This window comes from Myodes glareolus, chromosome 6 (genome assembly GCF_982192425.1).
Source record: "Myodes glareolus chromosome 6, mMyoGla1.1, whole genome shotgun sequence".
Classification (NCBI taxonomy): Eukaryota; Metazoa; Chordata; class Mammalia; order Rodentia; family Cricetidae; genus Myodes; species Myodes glareolus.
This window is the reverse complement of record NC_142031.1, coordinates 4,444,823-4,465,933: the sequence shown is the minus strand read 5'-3', so window position 1 is coordinate 4,465,933 and position 21,111 is coordinate 4,444,823. Positions and strand designations below refer to the sequence as shown.

The following is a 21,111-nucleotide window of genomic DNA, read 5'->3' as shown; positions in this document are numbered from 1 at the left end:
AGAATCCTGAGTAGACCAGAACGTGTTTATCGGCAGGGCAAGAGCCGCCCCAAACTTGATATTACGTGGTACACTCACGTCTCAGCCTCTGTACAAACAATCTTTATTCAGAATTGCACGTTGGTACTAGGAGGTGCTGGGCCCCAGGCTGGCCCACGACAGAAGCCTGGAAGCGAAAAGCTCTCCTCTTTAGTCGCAGCACATGGTAACAGGTCCAAGACCCTAGGGCTCAGAAGGCGCTATATGGTCCCAGGCACCTGTCTTTTCAGAACACAAAATGCGCAGCTCTCAGAAGTGCCGAGATTTGCACGGGCGGTGCCACACACCGATGGGTGGGACCTGGGATTGTGGCAAAGCAGCGACATTGGAGCACTCAATACGCCTTAGGGGCGGAGTCCGTGCTCCGAGCCAGCACCCTGCAGCAGTGGGTCTCAGCGAAGGGAGGGTCTTGGAGAGCGCGCCCACAGGGTGGGCCCCGTGTAGAGGCGGAGGAGAGTGCGATGGTAGTGAGAAGGTCTTGGGTGGGGGTAGGATGGGATGGGAGCCTCTCGCTGGAGGGGCGGGGCTCTGCGCGCTTTGTGCCCGTGGGAATCGAGCGCCCGAGGCCGGTTGAATGGACCAGGGCGGGGCAGCGATTCTCCTCGCTGTGAGGGGTCCGCTCTGCGCCGCTGGCGACCGCGACCTTCCCACCGTGACGCAGTCGTGGAGAGGAGGGGTCAGGGGCGGAATACCAGCCCCGGGTCCCTGGGAAAGGGGCACATTCCACACGTCCCCTCCTAGCTCCACTAGAGGTGGGAGAAGGGAGCTGATCTGGCTGGTGGGTGGGACCAGAGTGGGTGAATTCACGTAGACCCCATCCGCAAGTGGCTGCGTGGATTTTTCCACAGCCCCACCAGGCCACCGATTGAAAGAGTTCCTGCATAGGTCCATAGGGGAGCCTCAAATAGTTTCTGTGTCCCCAGACTAGACAACGGGTGATGGGGCGGGGGAAGGGTCTTGAGTCTGAATCCTTGCCTGGGACTCACCAAGGACGCCACACCCCAAGCCCGGGTCTCGGGTTCTCGGTCTGGCAGTTTGACGCTGGTTGTGGTGCGGGAACGTCTGTAGAAGATTCGGGGAGACCTCTAGGGAAAGGGAACGGGGACAGCGGGGACTGGGAGTCACCTGCAGCGGAAGCAGGGGCCCAGATGGCCGGGAAGCAGGGCCTGAGAACAGAGACCGCCTGCGGGCTGGTGCTGTCCATGGTACTGCCTGTCCTGCGCTCGAGCACCAGGGGGCAGCGCAGGCCGCTGCCATCCTCTCCGCGTCGAAGCCGCTGGCTCACGCCGGGCAAGCAGCCTTGGAAGCCAGACGGCTGGTCGATCCCACTGAGTACTGGCCAAAGTCCTGAAGAAAGGAAGGAAGGAGAGGAGGGAACAGAAGAGGCGTGGAGGACAAAAGGAAGGGGAGATGCATAAGGACATCAAGGAAGTAGATGGTCTCCTGGGTGGGGCAGACCTATGCTCACACTCAGGCTGCGAGGCAGGCCAGGCAGGCCTTAGCTGCCCTTCCCCACATCCACCCCAGCTAGGTGGTGGACCCTGCTCACCTAGCTGTTCACCAGCTTTCTCCTCCACCCTAGGCTATCACTTTGTAGCTCAGACTGCTCTCCAGCTCTCCATCCTCCTGCCTCAGCTTCCCAAGTGCTGGGTTTACTGGCAAACGATGCCACGCCTAGCCCCAAGACCCCATGGCTAGATCTCACATGTCCCTCCCAGTGTCTCATTGTAGATCTTTGAGCCCTTACTTCGCTACCTTGCAATGAATTCTGAAGGCTTTTCATGTACTTGACACTCAGCTCCAGGATGTCAGCCTTTTCCAACTTCCGTTTCCGTATCTGCCAAATCGCGAGATGCTCTCTTAACGGGCAGACTGGGGAAGGTTGGACCAGTCGCTCCCCTCCTCTCCTGCCTTACCTGATGTGAGTAGTGTCTCTCCAGAAGAGACTTGAGCTGCTCCAGGCACATGTTGATGCGTGCACGGCGCTTCTTCTCCATCAGAGGCTTGGAGATCTGTGGGCCAGCCGGTAGTCTTCAGAGGGAGAGCCCTAGCTTTCCAGGCCTCCATTCCCTCCACCCCAGAGGTTCCCACCCCAGGGGTCCTCATCCCATACCCTTCAGGACCCCAGACCTTTCGGAAGCTGCTGGCTGAGCCACTGGGGCTGCCCCTCGACGTGGGCTGGGTGCCCATTTTGTGATGTCTGAGCAGATAGTCGGCTGTGGTGCCTTTATAGGGGTTCCTCGTTTACATGTCAATGAGGCTCTAGGAACTGGAAAAGCCCAGAGGGGGAGGGGAGGGGACAGAAAAGGGATGCGGTGCGGGAGAGCTGTCCCGGTGTCCCTCTATGGGGCTCCTTCCAATGGCCCAGGCTGCCTCTGGCTTTCAAAATGCTTCCTGTTTCCCTGAGGACTCCCCCCCACCTTTTTAAAATTTCTTCCTTGACCCACCACTACTCTGAGTATGAAGACTTTTCCCAAATCCATCCTCTCCAGGCATTGTTGAGCCAGCTACTGTAGGTGCTGAACCTCACCTCTGTCTCTATTTGCCGAGTCCTGGCTGCTTCTTATCTCCCAGCATTCTTCTGGTGGCCCTCCAATGTCACAGGGAGCTTTGTGGGCTGCATGCTACCCCAAATGATGACGATGACGCCCTAGGTGTCCTGAGGCCTGATGAAGACAGCCAGGAGTGCTGGCCTTTCACGCTCTGGCCACGCTGAGATGCTAAATTAGTCGCTGTAATGTCCGGACAATGTAGCAATTTTCTGCCTGTGGCTGCTCAAAGCCAGTCGCAAGCGGGGCCTGTGGGGGCCATGAGGCAACATGTGTCCCATTAAAGCATGCAGCCCGCCCGCAGGGCCACAACAGGCCTCCTCCATCCAAGGACCCAGCGCCTGGAGTATTGACTGATAGGACCCAATGTAGAGACTTGCAGCTAGAAGGCAGACCACCCCAGCCCCAGCCCTGGGCTTCCAGGCTCGTGACACTGGTGAAGGACAAGTCTTTAAGAGGAAAAGCAACTGAACTGTGTGTGATAGGTTGCACCTTTAATCCCAGCATTCAGGGGGCAGAGGCAGACAGATCTCTGAGTTCGAGGCCAGCCTGGTCTATAGAGAGGATTTCAGGACAGACAGTGCTACACAGGGAAATCTGAGGAGTGGGGCGGGGGCAGGAGGGAGAGAACAGCTGGGGTTCAGTTCCTGTGGACCTTCTCTTAAGTTCAGTGAGTGGGGAGGCGGAGGTGGGGACCACTGATGCTCCGAGGAGAGTCCAGACTGCATCGTGTGTACCTGTCCGCCTGTCCATTTTCCATGTTGTGAGGACACAGGAGGCCCTGCCACCACCTACTATATGTATAGGACAGGGCAGCAGTCGCTCACTCCACTCCCATTGTATCAGGGAAGTCGGAATCACAGCTGCGACTGACAAGGCTGACCTCCAGGGAAATTCTTGGGTTCAAATCTAGATAATGCCTTTTCTTGCACTCTCCGAGTCAAGAAGTTTGGGGGCCAGAAGACTGAAGTGGCATTCCTGACAATGCCTGTGAGGCCAAAGAAGGCGCGCAAGTCCTACAGCTTTCTCTATAGTCACGGAATGAAAACAATGACCTCTGTAGGGGCTCACGAGGATATTGCTGGGTCAAGACGCGCCCCCAAACCGGGCATCTTTCTGACCCCTTCACTTTCCCACCCCCATCCCACTCTGGGCATTGACGAGCCTTGTCGGTGCTCTCCCAAGCGCCAAGCAGCGTGGAGAATCGAGACCCGCCCTCCCCCTTTCAGGCCTGGGCAAAGGCGACCAGAACTCTGGAACCTTCTCCTGCCCCCACCGCAGGGCGGGTGGACCAGGTCCGGCTGGGTTTGTACCCTGGGCTGGTGACGGGGCTGAAGCCCAGTGACGAGCGCTGCCACGCGCCGGGTAACTTTAAAGCGCCAGGGCCAGCCAGGTCGGGACGGCCTCCGTGCGCCTAGCTACGGCTTTGGGGAGGTGGCGGCGAGGTACAAAGGCGCCGCGGGGCAGGCGGGCGGGAGGCTCGGCACAAAGGGAGCAGCCGAGTGTTAAGGGCATTGTGCGGGTTGCACAAAGCGGCGCCCGCGCCCGCGTCCGCCTTCTCGGGGCCAAACTCCCGGCTCCCCGCGGCGCTCGGGCTTCCAGCTGCCGCACATCTGTAGGGAGGCCGGGCGCGCGCCTCACCTCGACGGGTTCCCTCCACCCTCCTCGCTCTCGAGCCAAGCGAGAAGCAAAGCAATTTGTCTTGTAATTACAATACTTCCCCATAAACTGCTGCCCGCGCCTTTCAGTCCGGTGCATTAGCAAACCAATGGTTCTAAGCACAGCATTCCCGGGGCGCTGCGGGGCGCGGGGCACTGGTCCCGCCCCCTCTCCAGAATTAGGGTCACTCTAAAGTTCTCCTCTCTCGCTCCCGCCCGCACCTCAGTACCCTCCACTGTCTGGGCCATTACCCCTCCCAAGCCTACACCCAGGGATGCCCGCCGCACTCCGTGGGGCCGTTCATGTGGGTGGCTAAGTGTTTCTTAGGTAGTGGAAAATTGACCACAAAATGTACTAATCTGCAATGTTCTGCTTTGGCTGGGGGAAGTGAGGCCCGTCAAGGGGCCAGGACCGGATTCTCAGCGGTTGCACTCTGCTAGGATCTGTTTAACAGGCCTGTTGCTTGACTGCATCCTGCCTCCCACCGCCCCTTTCCCGTGGGCTGGTCCTTGGGCATGGGTCTCTCTACCTGTGAGGATGGAATTCCCAGCTTTTTCCTTCCTCTAAGACTACAACTCCCCGCCCCCATGCCTGCTCCTTGGCTGAGGGTCGTGCAAGCTCACACCCATCCAGCTCGCCCTCCCCTGTCCCGCCCGCCTGCCCCCAGCTCTGAAACCATCTTCTTCCTTCCACTGCAGTAGCTTCCATTTCGGCTTCCTCCTCTAGGAAGCCTCCTCTCCCGCTAAGTTAGAGCCAGACCTTTGCATCCAGCAAGGTCGTTGGAAAAGGTAAAGAGATGCAGGCCGAGGATGGCTGTTCCATCTATTCACGAGGGACTTCTTACCTCCACCCGCAGGCAGACCCACCAGGGAGAGCGCAAAGCTTTCCCAGAGGTGAGGAGAGACAGCTGCTCACCATACTCTCTATGAGCAAGCTGGGCACGGTACACTGTCTTTTGGACTGCTGAGAAGGTCATGGACCAACTTAGAAACCCTGCTTATGCAAACCAGGATGTAGGCCACCAACTCCCTTTCTGTCTTTAGCACTCAGAGTCCCAAAGGTACCTGGAAAGAAGTACAGGCCCAGGAGGAGCAAGGGGAAAAACCCAGGCCCCTTTCAAGGAACAATTTTCAAGGAAAAATGTTCGTTCTCTCTCGGCCCACCCTCGCTCCCACCCCTTTCTCACACTGAGGAATTTAAGTCTGAAAATGACCCAGTGTCTTTGTGCCTTTCCAATTTGCTTTCTTGGCTTTGGAAAACACACACACACACACACACACACACACACACACACACACACACGTCTGGAAACAAAGCAGGAAAGGGATTTGGAGCCCCCAAACAAGAGCCCTCTCAGATGCCCCGCCTCCCAGCTCGGACACCAGCCCTAGTGTCCTCCCGAGTGGTGAGAACCCTTCCTTCCTGAACTTTCTGCTTTAATCAGTGCTCAAGGAGGAACCTGGCTTGCAGAGCGCTGTGGGTGCTGGTGGTAAGTGGAGGAAGAAGCCTGTTCCCCTCGCAGATGTGGGGCCAAGTGATTGCGGTGTGTAATTAACTATCAGGGACACAGCAAACGCCCTGAAAGGACTCAGTCGATTGTCTCCAGATGGGGTTGGAGAGGCTGCGATTGTTTAACTCTGTTTAGCTGTGTGGAGACTTTGAATTGCACAGCAGCCAAGGGCCCTTCAGGGGACAAAGGCTGGAACTTCAGATAGTGCATCAACACCGACCAGGCCAGCCCAGCTCAGGAAGAGTGAATTCAGAGAGAACCTCTTTGTCCTGGCCTTTTGTGTCTCTCCGGAGTTGGCTCTAATCTTTAAATATTTACCCGGCCCCTTTGTGCACATATGACTTATGCGCCGTGGGCTGATGTACTCATAAATCACGCGTCATTTACCAGACTGGAAAGAGCCGCTTTCATTCCTCAGCCTGTGACTGCCAGAGAAGAGGAGAGAAAACTTTCTTTTGGAAGACTGACCATCTCTAGTGGAGTAGTGGAGACCCATAGCCTTGCTGGCCAGACTCCTCCCCACTGCCCTCTGGATAGGCCAGAAGCCTTGAATAGCCAGGAACTGCAGGGCGGGGTGGGGTGGGGGACAGAGGATAGCCCACTGCAGATGACTGATCTGGTATCCATCATTGAATGAAATAACATGTGCCGGCTTCCACCCTGGGAGTTTTCTGGTAGAATGAATAAAGGGCTTGTCAATGCTTGTCTCCTCCATGCACCTGTACCTGCCTTGGGCTTGGTCTCTTCTTCATCATCTCTCTCACTCAAAAAACTCATGCGGCTTCAGAACCTAAAGTCTGACGGCTGGAGAGGTGGCTCAGTGGTTAAGAATGTATATTGTTCTTGCAGAAGACAGCTCAGAACCACCTGTAACTCCAGCTCGAGGGGTTTCAACTCGCCTTTGGCTTCCACTGGCACCTACACTCACATGCACGCACATGCACGTGCACGTGCACACACACACAAACACACACATACATATTTAAAATAATAAAAACTGAATCTTTAAAAAGTCTAAAAACGATTTCATCACAGCTTGTGGTTTTATTTGGAGATGTTAAGTAGTGTTGGTAATCGCCTCAGGTCTTGAAGAACTGAGTCAAGTTGTACAGGGCAATAGTCCCTAACCACCAAGAATTGCTTGGCTCCAGCCCCACTCTGCTCCACTTGCAGAAACAATATGCCTGGGTACAGAAACAACCCACCCTGCTTCCAGTCAAACAAAAAATACCTGCAACTTCCTGTAGCTACCTACATATGTGTGCATGTGTACAGACATGTCTCCAGCCTCTCTAAGTGCATGCAGCTTTCACCCAGAGGAAACATTGGGGCTCCATGCTGTTGATAAAACAGTCTCAGCCTGTCCAGATCAAGTCTGTCCGCTTCTCTGCCTCAGTTTCCTTGGTGTCTAAACAAGACAGCTCTCCAGCGAGGCCCGGACAGGAAGACTGCTTTAGCCTGTAATGGCGGCAGCTAAGGATGGGGGAAGGCACGGGCTGTGGAGGGACCCTACTGCCCAAGAAGGAGCTCCTTCTGTGCTTGCCTGGAAGCTGCTAGGACAAAACACTCAAGCGCTTATTTTCAAGGAGAGGGAAGCAGTGTGTCCTGGGACTTCCCCTTTCCTTTTTACCATTCTGGAGATCTGTCACCTCCTGTGTTTGGAGGAGAGCCGGGGACACAGTGAGACTGTTCCGTCAGACTCCTTTCCTCTCTGCTAGGAAAACAAGCCTGTGTTTCCCTGTGTGCACATCTGGATGTAGCCCTCGCTGTGTGTGGCTGTTTCCCTGGGTCTGCACGTGCTCTTTGGTCATATCCCTGGATATACGCAAGCTCTCCATGTGACTGTTCATCCGGTTAACTGTACTCCTGTGTATAACTGTTTCCTTGGGTGTAGATACTTTGTGTGTAGCTATATGTCCGGGTGTGCGTGTGCTGTGCTGTGTGGCTGTTCCCCTGGGTATATACACTCTCTGGATGTGATTGCATCTCTGGCCATGGGTACTCTGAAACTGTTTCCTGAGCATGTACATCCTCTGTGCTACTGTTTCTCTGGTTACATACATGTCCAGATGTGCATAAACTTGCCTGGTTGCCTCTCCATCACTGCACTGAGTTTTAGGCCCCGACAGTTACAGCCATCCCAGCGATCCCCTTAAAACTTCACATTCCCTGGAGTGTAGTTCCACCCAGCAGACGACATCTTTTCCTTTCTCCCACCTCCAGGATAAGGCTGAAGAAGGAAGGACTGGGGCCTCAGAGGACAGAGTTGCTCATGCTCTCTCTGGTCAGTTACACTTTACTGGTTGCCTAAGAGATCAAAAGCTCAGGGCCTGAGAAGGGGCTTCTGCCAGAGATGGTTTTGTGCCTCCAGGTCAGGAGCCCTCCCTGGAGTGAAGGGTAACAAGCACCCCCTAGTGGCTCTGCTGTGTCCTGGCTCAGGGGAGAGGTCCCGAGTCTGGAGAAGCCAGGAGGAACAGGCAGTAGTCAGAACTCTGGCTTTAAGCCTCTTGGCAGTGAAAACCAGATGTCTACCACTCAGCCACCCTTATGTCCTGCTTAGCCTTTAGTGTCAAATCGACACAGCCTAGTTATCAGAGAAGAAAATCCGGCTGAGGACTTGCCTGTATCAGACTGAGCATGTCTCTGTGTGTGTGTGTTGGGGGAGGGGAGACAACATTCCTCAGGCTGGTTGGTGGTACTCAGTAGCAAGCATTCTAATTGTTCTTAATAATAAAAATGTAGAGTCAGATATCAAGGGCTGAAAGCTGAAGGATCAGAGGAGCAGAGCGGCAGCCACTAGAGAGTTCTTATCTCTGCTGATGCTCAGACCAAAGGGTGATCCTGTCTCTACGAATCCTCAGACTGTATCTCCAGACTGCATCCTTAGACTGCTTGCTCTGACTGCCCTTCAAACTGATTGCTTCAGACCACTGCCTCAGACTGCAGTGAGCTCCTGTCTCCTCCCACCTTATATTCCTCTCTCTGCCCAGCCATATCACTCCTGTCTCCATCTCCCTAGTGTTGGGATTAAAGGCATGGGATCCCAAGTGCTGGGATCACCTTTGTATGAGCTGTTTCTCTTTTAGATTGGATCAGTTTCATGTAGCCCAGCATGGCCTTGAACTAACAGATATCCGTCTGTCTCTATCTCCCGAGTCCTAAGATTAAAGGTGTGTGCCACCACTGCCTGGCTTCCAGTGGCTTAGCTCTGCACTCTGATCTTCAGGCAAGCTTTATTTATTAAAATACAAACAAAATATCACTATAGTACTGGACAGTCTGAGAAAGTTTGCTAAGGATGAGCAGGTGAACCAGACTGAAAGCAGCGTTTCTCCGTGGTTCCTGCCCTCACTTCCATCAGCGAAGGCCTGTGACCTGGAATTAACTGTTAAGCCAAATGAACCCTCTCCTCCTCAAGTTCCTTCTGGTCAATGTTTCATCACAGTGGCGGAAAGGAGACTAGAAAGCCGTATTTGGTGTGGGTGTGGGAGCGCATGTTGCTGGGGTTTCACCATAACTGAACTATTAAATCTCTTTCTCCTTCCTGTCACCTCACTTTAACAAATGTCTCCCAAGCATGATTGGGACACAGTGCTGGGCTTTGTAGAGTATCCTGGCTCCGGTCACTCTGATCCTTCCAGATCACTGTCGCCCAATGAGGAAAGTCAGGGTAAGACCTCAAGCAGGTGCTCAGCAGAAGTCGTGGAGGATGCTGTTCTATAGCAGCCTGCTCTCGCCTATGCTTAACTTTCTTTCTTTTTTTTTAAATATATTTATTTATTTATTTAGTATACAATATTCTGTCTGTGTGTATGTCTGCAGACCAGAAGAGGGCACCAGACCTGATTACAGATGGTTGTGAGCCACCATGTGGTTGCTGGGAATTGAACTCAGGACCTTTGGAAGAGCAGGCAATGCTCTTAACCACTGAGCCATCTCTCCAGCCCCTATGCTTAACTTTCTTACACAGCTCAGGAACAGCTGCCAAGGGATGGTGGCACCCACAGTGGACTGGGCCCTCCTATATCAATTAATAATCAAGATGATACCTCATCAGCCTGCCCACAGACCGCCTGATGTATGCCATTCCTCAATCAAGGCTTGTCTTTTCAGGTGACTCTAGGTGGCGACAAGATGACATTAGGGTTCAACAGGACAACGGATGATTGTCCAAGACAGTGAAATAAGGATTCCGTTTCACAGGAAGACGAGGTTCACAGAAGTTACCTGCCTGTGGTCACCAAGACAGGATATAGAGTACTGGAGCCTGGGATACCAGGTTCCCCACTCCCATGCCCACACATCACAGTTCCTGCCAGGCTGTGTGTTCACATGCAGGGTTCACCACAGCAGCCTGGCCCCAGCTTCTCCTGGGGCCTCTGTCCCATCCTGCGGAAGCTTGCAGCTTCCTGCCTCTGCCTTTCCAGTCCAGCGTCAGCTCTTGGTTCCTTGATGATGCTCTCATTTCCAGGAGCTGGTAAGTTCTGCCAGCTCCTAAAGTCTTCCACGCACTCTTCCTATCCTGCAGGTCTCGCACCCTAGGGACTCTCTCCTGGACTCAAACCAAACAAACAAACCCCACACTCTATGGACTGGGGATATAACTCAGTCAGCCGACCGCTTGCCTATCATACAAAATGCCTTCAGTTCAGTCCCCAACCCAGACAGTGATGGCTTACACTTGTTAATTCCAGCCTTCTGGAGGGGAGAGGCCAGAGGAGCAGATCCAGGGCATCTTCCAGATACCAAGTGAGTTCAAGATTGTCCTGGGCTGCAGAGGATACACTGTCTCAAAAGCGAAACAAGGCCGGGTGGTGGGGCCCGTGCCTTTCATTCCAGTACTAGGGAAGCAGAGGCAGTTGGATCTCCGCGTGGTGGTGGATTCCAGACTGGTTGAACCCACCTCGTGTCGTGCCACATAAATACGTGCAAGTACTGTATACATTTAAAATAGCAAAAACTGAAGGAGAACTTCTGACTTTATCAGTAACATCTTCATTATAGGCAGTATGGAAAACACACACATACAAAACCTACAGGTCACTAAAAGTCATCCAGGATACTGCCACCTAAAGGAATTAGCCGATAGATCTCAACCGTTCTCCCAGGCTCACTCGCGTTACGCTTCTTCCCCAAAGCAAGCACCGCAAAGTTTGGCACGCTGCCTGCAAAAACCGTATTTATTTTCACTTAGGAGAGTGGTGTGGTCGGTGAAGCCGGGTTGTTTCTCGGGACCAAGACTCTAAACTCGGGATGAACTTCTACTTCCGGGTTGGTCCGTCACCGCCCCTCTGTTAACGTCAGGTTGTCCCGGCGACGGCGGGGCGGGGCCAGCGGGGGCGTGTCGGCTTGCTTCAAATTCCGGCCCTCAGCCACGCGTGGCATCAATCCTCGCGAGAACTCGCAGGCGGCTAGTACCCAGCTCCGGGTACCTGCCCTTCCCGAGCCGGCGTCGGCAGCGGAGTGCGCAGGCGCGGCCTTCGGGTTTCCTCGGCTACAGTCGGCGCTTCGACCCGCTAGTCCGCCGCCGGCTCTTCCGCCGCCCTGCGCCATGGCGGGCTGCGCGGCGCGGGTTCCGCCGGGCTCCGAGGCGCGCCTCAGCCTCGCTACCTTCCTGCTGGGCGCCTCGGTGCTCGCTCTGCCGCTGCTCACGCGCGCCGGCCTGCAGGGCCGCACCGGGCTGGCTCTCTACGTGGCCGGGCTCAATGCGCTGCTGCTGCTGCTCTACCGGCCGCCGCGCTACCAGGTGCGGGCCGGGTGCGGAGGGACCGGGGTCGGGGACGGGCGGGCCGGACAAGTGAACCGGGACCGGGGACAGGTGTACCGGGACCAAGGACGGGAAGGCTGGAGGATTGAACCGGGGACGGGCGGGACGAGGTGACTGGTTGACCCGGACTAGGGACAGGGCGGGACGGATAGGGTGGACCGGTAGACCCGCACCCCAGACCTGGATCAGCGACGGGGGTGGACTGGATCTGGACTAGGGCCGAGTGGACCGGAACCAGGCAGGACCGAGCTGGCTGCGATGGGGCAGGGCGGGCCGGGTGCACTGGAGCTGGAGACAGGGCAGATGAGCCCGGGTAGACAGGGATCAGGGACGATCAGGCGGGGACCCAGCAAGGGTAGGCGGGCCAGGTACATCAGAACCAGGCAGACTGGGCTCGGAGACCAGGATCCGGCAGGCATGGCTGAGTAGATGGACAGGGGACAGGGACCGGGCTGACGGAGAACTGGGATTGGAGCTAATCTAGCGGAAGTGGGTTAAAGGAACACTGTATTAACTAGCCTGGCGGTGATCCGATGTTCAGTTCTCCTTTTACCCCCCTCTCCCGCGCAACGTTGCGGGATGCCTTCCACAGACATGTATCTCAGCCCTAAGTTGAGGTCACAGGAGGGACCCACTTCTATCTGTGGGTGTTAATTGCATTTCCTTCCGATCAGCAGCTTCGGCAGATTCACGTCAGGTGGGAAATGAGCTAATCCACGAGTTTTTAATTTATGTAACGACAGGTGTGGTGTTTTACCTGCTCGTCAAACGGCCTACTTCACGGAGGTTACTGGCCACAGAGTTCCGAGTATTCGCATTAGACTCGTTGACTTGGGAGTATAGGCCATAAACTGGGCTTAAACAGTTTTCCATAGATAGCCCTGGTAATGCTAGCCGTAATAATGATAATTATTGTGACTGTTAAAACTGGTTGTTTCTAGGTGCTTTGCGTGGTAAATCCTCTATGTAGCCCTACAGTATTGATATTTCCGTGCTGTAGATGGGTAAACTGTCATTTAATAACTTGCCGAAGGCTAGAGAGAAGAGAGGGGAATGTAAGACACAATTTGAACCCAAGCAGCCCCATTTCATCCTCTTGATCTCTTGAGCAAATGGACTCTGCTCGCTGATGGCCTTGCTAATAATCCAGGACAGTCTGCAGTCTGGGTTTGGACTCTGCTAAGGGAACATCCGGTGACTGAGGCTCTTCTGGGTGTGTTTTCAGATAGCCATCCGAGCTTGTTTCCTTGGCTTTGTGTTTGGCTGCGGTGTGCTGCTAAGTTTCAGCCAGTCTTCTTGGAATCACTTTGGCTGGTAAGAAGACTTTGGGAATGATGGTGTTGAGGTGTGAGGGTCGACAGAGTAGGGGCCTCTCCTCATCCCTGTGTGGGCTCTGACAGAACAGGAGGCTGATTAGGATTCTGAAGAAGCAGCCTCCTGCCTTCCCCGAATTCCCGCATTTCAAAGCCTGTGAACACAGTTGTGCATGTTAGTGGCTTGTGTGGTGGATGGAATCGGGTCTCCCTGTGCCCTCTGCAGAGGTCCCTGCCATCCGAAGCTGCTGTGATGGGTGCAGGTCCGCGGTGATGGGAAGGGGCGAGCCTCCCACTGTTTTCCTAAGCCTTCTCCATCTCCGGTTTCTATTAGGTCCCGGCTAGTGCTTCCCCCACAGCCAGTGTAGGACTTTCCCCTACACTATGAGTTCAGTCCCTTGAACCTTCTAGCCTCTGACTTGGATATGAATCGTGGCTTCAAGGTAAAAAGCTTTATCTCCTATTATCAGTATGCTGAGCCATCTAATCCTTCTTTGCTGGAATTATTTTAGTTTTGTTGAATTTTGTTTCCAACATGTGTCACTACCTTGTTGATATCCCCCCCTTTCATGTTAAAATGTGAAACTGTCATCTTCAGAGGAGCAAAGGGACCATAATTCCTTCTTCACCTAGGGAGATTTTTTTAATTTTGTCTGTGACATCCGGAAACATAACAGCACCACCCAAACCCTCTTTCTGCAAGCTCAGGAGGGAGTGAATGGCGTGTATGTGTGCCTGGTGTCGCTCAGGTGGGTGACGGCGGCAGCACATGACAGGGCTAGGGACCGTCAACAAACCCAGATCTGGGCTTTGCCTAACATGGTTCTCTTGTGTAGTCTCCCACTTCGTTTTTGTTTTTAAATAGGTACGTGTGCTCGCTGTCATTATTCCACTATTCTGAGTACTTAGTGACAGCTGTCAATAACCCCAAAAGTCTCTCCTTGGATTCCTTCCTCCTGAATCACAGTCTGGAGTACACGGTGGCCGCTCTTTCTTCCTGGATAGAGTTCACACTTGAAAACATCTTTTGGCCAGGTGGGTGTGCCCTGCTTTCTTCTCTGGGAGAGAAGGGTGCCTTCTTGTGGGCTGAGGAGTGACATTGGTTCACCTTTCTGGTCCAATCTCCCCTGAGCAATTCTCCCCCATGCTCTCTCCTCTCTAAGCTATTTATAAAGGACACACTCCACTCGCTGGAGAATTCTGCTTCTGGATTTCCAGTCCAGGACGTGCTGACCTTTTGCTCTGCATCTTGCAAATGCGGGGCACTGCCTAAGACAGCGCTCTGCCTTGCTGGTTGCAATCTTAATTTTGCCATTGGACAGATGAAGTTTGGGCCTGAATACTTTTCTGTAACATGAGAAATTCACAAGGTTTTATTGTTTAAAACAAACAAACAAGCAAAAATCCCAAACCTTTGTGTTGGGAACACTCCTAAATCATGCTTTCCCAAAATCAGATATGGGGCTTCGGACTGACTTCCACAGGGCCATGTCACTTTCAGTAGTACATGCTTTCTGGAGAAGAAAGTGAGCGGAGCCCGCCAGGCCTGGCAGGGAGAGCTACTCACAGTTGACTTGTTGGTACCTGAAAGGGAAGCAATGATGCTGGGGTTGGGGTGGTGTTTTCTTCCCATTTAAGTTTGATGTGAGAACAGATGCTGATTACCGTCAGGGTGTTTTCTGATGTTTGTCTCTGGAGGGAATAGGTGAAGGGGCGATCACACCCGGTGTCCCCACTCCCCCTCGTCCCTGCGTCTGTTTCTGCAGAACTGAAGCAGATCACCTGGCTCAGCACCACTGGGCTGCTGATGGTGGTGTTTGGGGAATGCCTGCGGAAAGCGGCCATGTTTACAGCTGGCTCCAATTTCAACCACGTGGTGCAGAGTGAGAAGTCAGACACCCACACTCTGGTGACGAGCGGGGTGTACGCCTGGTTCCGGCATCCCTCCTACGTGGGGTGGTTTTACTGGAGTATCGGAACCCAGGTATGGTACCAAAGTTGACACTGGTTCCCTGTGAATTTACTTTCCTAAGGTCATTTCTTTTTTTGGTATCTCTACAAAAAGTCTTGCTGTGTAGTTCAATCTTACTCAAACTTGCAGCCTTTCTGTATAGGCCTCTTGACTTTTTAACATTTCTTAAATTGGTGTATAATTGGTACACCATAAACCCCACTCTTTCTAAATGTGCAAAGCTGGGAGACCTAATCTAGTCCACCAGTGTTTTGGAGGTAAAATCTTGGCATTGTTTTAAATTAATTAATTATTTTCTTTATTTTAAACTTGAAGACAATTTATTCTTTAAAGGAAAACTGCCAGGGCAGGCAGGTGGTAAGTCTGGCACTTACCAGGAGGATAGAGGTGAGCACAGAGGTCAGCCAGCGACTGGTGGGGGGTGAGGGGAGGCAAGCCTGCCTTCCTGAGTGGCGGGTGACCCCTGGTGGCACTGGTACTCTGCTGCCCTGTATTGTGCCCCATTCTGCCACTCTGCACGGAATCTGGAACATCTCGGGTGGGGGAAGGTAGACTTTGGGGAGGGAATGTCCTCGGCCACCCTGTGGTGACTCAGTGGGTTTTCATCAAAAAAAGAAGAAAAAAATAGGTCTAAATGAGGCCAAGGTCCTGCCAGGTTAATGAGAGCTGTGGGGATTTGTTCTGTCTGGGGATGAGGACAAACCCTTGTTTCTCGACAGCTGTCTCTGGATGCTATACTTAGTCTAAGAACAGCTTGACCAGAGAGTGCAGATAGAGCCTGGAAAGATCACCCGGGAAGCTCAGACATCACATCCGTGGTGCATGGGCCATGGAATTATGGTGACCCCATAATGGTATAGGAGGTGACTCTGGCGTTCCCAAAGCTGTGCGTTTCTGAGACACTGCACTGCCGCCCTTGCCGCCACAGCCCCGCCCGGGGCAGCACTGATGAATCTAATTTGTCTAAGCACTTATGCGACATAAGGGCCTTGGAACTGAAGAGGTTATTGTCCTTTTTAGATCATAGGTGTTTTCTGCAGTGTCCCGCGTGCGCATGCCTGTGGGATGAGTCTCTCTTATCCTTATCTTACACACAACACTGTCTCTTGTCCTGGCTGGAATGGTGCTGATGACGCATTGAAAATTGGTTTTCCCAGCTCAGTGGAAGGTTACCACTGATGATTACGAATCCTGCCATCATCGAGGCTGCCCAGAAAGCTGCACACATCTGCCAGGTGTGAGTGCGCAGACTGTGGGTACTGCCAGATGGGCCAGGCCTGGTTGCTGAGGCCTGCCTTCTCTACCCTAAAAGCCAGGACAGTCTTTAGTGTGGGGACAAAGATTGGTTGAAGTGGCTTAGCATGGTGCTATGAGTATAGTGAGTAGTCTGTGACCAGTGCAGGGACTGGGGAGAAGCTGGGGTGTGCCTGGTTCCCCGAGCAGGAGTATCGCCAGATGGGTTCTGATGCCTGTGGTGAGTATGGGTGGGTTACTGGTTTCCGTGGTAGCAAAGGAAACTTCTAGGAGCCAGGGATACTTTCAGCTTTGACGGACTTTTTGGCTGGAAGACTAGGTTAGAAAGGGGTTAAAAAGAAACCACATAAAAAAGGTGGCCAGGACAGGTGGATGCCTGTGGGCACTGCCACTTTCTGAGCAGAGTGATCTCTGAAAAGAAATGTTTGTGGAAGCTCAGATGGTAGCAGTTGGCTCATGTGGTCTTGAGGGCAGAAAGCAAGGGTCCAAGACAAGTAGGCATATCCAGATGGGCATGAGTTCCCGCATCAGGGAATTCACATTTGAGTCCAGGTGGGGATGTGTCACCTATGGCTGAAACCCGAGAGTATTGTCTTTCCCTATAACTAAGGTCTTGCTTTACTCAAGAGAATCACAGGCAGATGCAGCAGTGAGGGTGCCTCCAAGGAGTGTTAATGGCTCTCACAATATTGTGAGAGTCTTCTGGGGCCCGGCAAGAAATCCTGTGGGGAGAAGGTGCTCGGGCATCAGGGCACTCTGACCTTGGACATCCTGTGCTTCTTCTGCCAGGTGATGCTGTGTAACCCCATCTGCGGTGTTGTCTACGCCCTGACGGTATGGCGCTTCTTTCGTGATCGCACGGAAGAGGAGGAGATCTCGCTGATTCACTTCTTTGGGGAGGAATACTTGGAGTATAAGAAGCGGGTGCCCACGGGTCTGCCTTTCATAAAGGGAGTCAAGGTGGAGCTATGACGGGCAGAGGCCTGCGGGGCCAGGGAATCTCTGGCCCTGCGCGGCCTAGGACAGAACTGCTTCCAGTTGGCCTCTGCAGAATGAGTTTCTTAACCATTTTATACATCACTAATTACTCCTCAGAATGTCACCCAAGACCTAACGGTCAGAAGGCCTTAGGACCACAGGGCCCACTGCAGCATTCTCTTGTGCGTACTGAAGACAGAGTACAGATAAACAGTGAATAAGGAGCGTGTCACAATGGTCCCATCAGCGCCCTTTCTACAGTGCGGGGTGAGGACCCAAGCCACAGTCTCACGCCCCCTCAGGCTAGAGTGTATTTGCATTGTCACCAGGACACTCGGGAGAAGACACTGCCCTCTGCAGCACTCATGCCAGAATGTGTAGTCAGAGCTGCCTCATAATAGCGTTCAAATTACACCAAAACCCTTTAATTTAACCGAAAACAAAACATAGCTTTAACCTTGTCTGCCCTAAGTGCATGAGCATCTGTGTTAACTCCAAAGGCTTTTACACTTTGGCTCATTATACATTAATCATCCTTCCACGCCAGTTTCCTAAAACAGCAGTGTGGATTCAGAGGGACACGGATGCTCCAACGGGCAGCACGGACCCCTCAGAGCAACCATTGCACTCTGCCTGAGGATGCGGGCCTGGGTCTCCTGCAGCCCTGGCCTCAGAGATTGTGTTCCCAGGAAGTATTTTTCAGGTGCCTGTGCTAATGTTGAGAAGTACTGGCCTCTGTGTGTTTGGGATTTTTATTCATTTTATCATAACTTGTGTTTTGTATTTTTTGTGTTGCAGTGTGAGTCTATTACATTTGTTTTCTGTGTTTTTTCAAAGTAAGTCACCCCTACTACTGCTTCAGATGTTCCAGAGGGTCCAGCATAGCTCATGCGTCTATGGGCCCAGCATAGCTCATGCGTCTGTGGGCCCAGCATAGCTCATGCGTCTGTGGGCCCAGCATAGCTCATGCGTCAGCGGGTCCAGGCAGCTGACTCCTAAAGAGCCTTCAGTTGGGCGGCTCAGTCCAGGTCCACTGGCATCTTCGTTCTGTGGGTCTGGGGAGGAGCATTTAGCTTTTTCTATGTTCCACATAAAAAGCTTCAAGAGGTGCGGTGGTATGGGACAATGGTTTATATTCTGTCAATTATATTTTAAATAAATGCTGATTGGCCAGTAGCCAGACAGGAAGTATAGGCGGTACAACCAGTCAGGAAGTAGAGACTGGTCAATGAGAACAGGAGAATTCTGGGAAGAAGAAACTCCTGTTTGGCAGTTGTGAGCCCACCACAGAAGAAGCAAGATGTGACTGCCTAGCTGAAAAAGGTACTGAGCCACGTGGCTGATATAGATAAGAATAATGGGCTAATGTAAGTTGTAAGAGTTAATAAGAAGCCTGAGATACTAGGCCAGTCAGTTTATAACTAACATAGACCTCTGTGTGATTTCTTTGGGACTTAACTGTGGAAACCGGGCAGGACAGAAAACTCAGTCAACAAATGGCACCCACGTGGACAACTGCATCCACATAAAGCCTGACAGAGCTTGGGAAGTAATTCTAGACAGAAAAGAATAAAGTTAAGCATGGCTTATTGATAGCAGCATTTTCTCAGATGGGCTCTGCTTGCTAGAGGCAAGCGCTCTCATTTAAGAGAGGCTTCCTGACTCAGCATTAGCTGGAATGAGGCCGGAATCTCAGAAAGCTAAGGAATGGGCTAGATCCAGCCGTCAAAGCCATGGCTTTAATCCTACCCATATTGCTTAGTAAATACTCATGTGGTCAGAAAAAGAGAGAGAGATACAGTAAAGAGAGATTGTTTACAGTGTGTTAAAAATATATGCAAGTTTGGGAGAGTAAAGAAAGAGGTTAAAGTCCTTAAAATAAAAAAGAGTAGTTGGGTTTGGTGGTACACGCCTTTAATCCCAACACTTGGGAGACAGAGGCAGACAGACCTCTGTGAGTTCAAGGTGTGGTAGCTCACGCCTTTAATCCCAGCACTGGGGAGGCAGAGACAGGCAGATCTCTTGTGAGTGCAAGGACAGCCTGGTCTATAGAGTTAGTTCCTGGACAAAGGTGCACAGAAACCCTGTCTCAAAAAGCCTAAAAGTAAAAATAAAATAGAGGTTAAAATAAAGCCATGTAAAGATGAAAAATACACAGAGAGTCTGGATACTGTGTGTTATTATGCTCTCTTTGAATTGTTTGAATGCTGAGGAAGGAGCAACAGCTGTTAAAAGATATTTGTTAATACATGCTGCTGAATTAATCCAAGAAAGGTACTTTGAAAATACCCTGACTTCAAAAATGAAATTAAAAGGTATGTTACTTTGGAGAAGAGGTTTTGCTTTTGTTTCTACAGGAAATGATAGACTTGATAGACTGTGGATTCATTCTGAATTTTAAAAAATCAGGTTTGGTCAAGGAAGACCACCTGAGAAATCTCTGGTAGGAACAGATGGCCCAGATGTCTGAGTTTTACATCCAGAACAGATTCCAGATGCTGCCTGAGATGATCAAGCCTCACAGGATACTCCAGTCAGGACTTGATCATAATTCTAAATTTTCTTTTGGTCCCCAAAAGATTATCAGCGCCCCCAACCAGCAGGAAGTAGCCTGGAAAACTACGCCCACATTCCCAAAAAATGGACTATGGATATTTTTCCTTTGCTTAGCATGTTGGTTACAAGTTGTTGTCGCTAATGGTCAGGAGAAAGCTAAACAAAGGATATTAGATTCAGAGTTCTTGTTTTTTTTTTTTTTTAAGGGCAAGTGATGTGTGGGACATTGGTTTATATTCTGTCAATTATATTTTAAATAAATGCTGATTGGCCAGTAGCCAGACAGGAAGTATAGGCGGTACAACCAGTCAGGAAGTAGAGGCAGATCAGTGAGAGCAGGAAAATTCTGGGAAGAAGGAACTCCTGGTTGGCAGTTGTGAGCCCACCACAGAAGAAGCAAGATGTGACTGCCTAGCTGAAAAAGGTACTGAGCCATGTGGCTGATATAGATAAGAATAATGGGCTAATGTAAGTTGTAAGAGTTAAGAAGCCTGAGATACTAGGCCAGTCAGTTTATAACTAATGTAGACCTCTATGTGATTTCTTTGGGACTTAACAACTGTGGAAACCCTGACAACAGTGCGGCCCTTGATAATCTGGACCTGGTCTTGATGTGAGGTCCTTCCAGACTGGGGCTTTTGTTTGCTTCCTCCAAACTTCTACTCAGATGTAGAAGAGTCTTAAGTATCCAACAGACAAATGAGACGAACTGGGTAAAACGCCCACTCTGGACATGTCGGCAAGTCAGCTAACGCTTGGTTCTGATAGTGGACATGCGGCCATCTACCAGGATCCAGATCGGCCTGCAATGGAACTGCAAAAGAATTCCCTCCCCCATGTACCTCTGAACAGAGACATTCTTAACTGACACATCACGGGGTTGCCAAGATGGATACTTAGTATTCCTGGCATTCAGTGTAGCCTTCTGGGAGTCCCCTAGTACAGCTCTGTCCTCCCAGGCCTCAAGCACACTAATGCAGATGCACGCTTGGCAAACACTAGGTTGGGCAAGTCCAGGCTGCAGTGGCCATGGTGTGCAGCACGCTGGCTTCTTGCTGTACCTAGGCTGGGTCTCCACCAGGTACCCCAGTGTGGGGTTGGTAACTAATGCCAACCTTGAAGCCAGTGGGACCCAGTTCACAAAGTGGGTGCTGCACTGGGACTTGCTGTTGACAGTGGTGGCACAGTATCTTTGAGAACCATATCACAGCAGTACAGCCAGCAGGAAAACGTCCGTCTGCCTTGGTAACCCATGTTTCCATTGTTGGCCGGGCCAAGGCAGGATTGGTGTTCTCTGCCTCAGCAGAGATAATGGACTTGTGTGGCTGGTGAGAAGTAAATGCAGGGATAGGGCACTGGTGGGCACCTGCAGATGGAGCATAGAGACTCAGCAGCTGGAGGAATGGGCCATAACGGGTGCTCTGGCCAAGAGGGTCGTTAAGGTTAGTATGGGTGGAGTGCTCAGAATTGAGATATATCATAGGACCTTGTCAGACAAGGAGGAACAGTCAGGT

The 21,111-nt window shown here is 52.1% G+C and overlaps 2 protein-coding genes across 3 annotated transcripts; one reads left to right on the top strand and one right to left on the bottom strand.

Moving 5' to 3' along the window:
- Positions 1–86: 86 nt before the first annotated feature.
- Hes3 (hes family bHLH transcription factor 3) lies at positions 87–5,197 on the bottom strand. 2 transcript variants are annotated; one of them, XM_085690161.2, is made up of 6 exons: positions 5,092–5,197; positions 2,570–2,837; positions 2,170–2,308; positions 1,956–2,051; positions 1,795–1,876; positions 87–1,386 (listed from the first exon to the last, which is right to left on the bottom strand). In XM_085690161.2, the coding sequence occupies exons 3-6, from the start codon at positions 2,227–2,229 to the stop codon at positions 1,022–1,024; spliced, it is 603 nt and encodes a 200-aa protein (XP_085546287.2). In that variant the 5' UTR covers positions 2,230–2,308; positions 2,570–2,837; positions 5,092–5,197; the 3' UTR covers positions 87–1,021. The 2 variants fall into 2 exon arrangements, with proteins under 2 accessions (XP_085546287.2, XP_048274158.3); XM_048418201.3 differs by lacking the exon at positions 2,170–2,308.
- A 6,031-nt stretch (positions 5,198–11,228) lies between these two features.
- Icmt (isoprenylcysteine carboxyl methyltransferase) lies at positions 11,229–19,194 on the top strand. Its single transcript, XM_048417915.3, has 5 exons — positions 11,229–11,503; positions 12,750–12,838; positions 13,703–13,872; positions 14,604–14,821; positions 16,853–19,194. Exons 1-5 carry the CDS (start codon positions 11,309–11,311, stop codon positions 17,033–17,035), a joined length of 855 nt encoding a protein of 284 aa, XP_048273872.2. The 5' UTR covers positions 11,229–11,308; the 3' UTR covers positions 17,036–19,194.
- Positions 19,195–21,111: the final 1,917 nt, after the last annotated feature.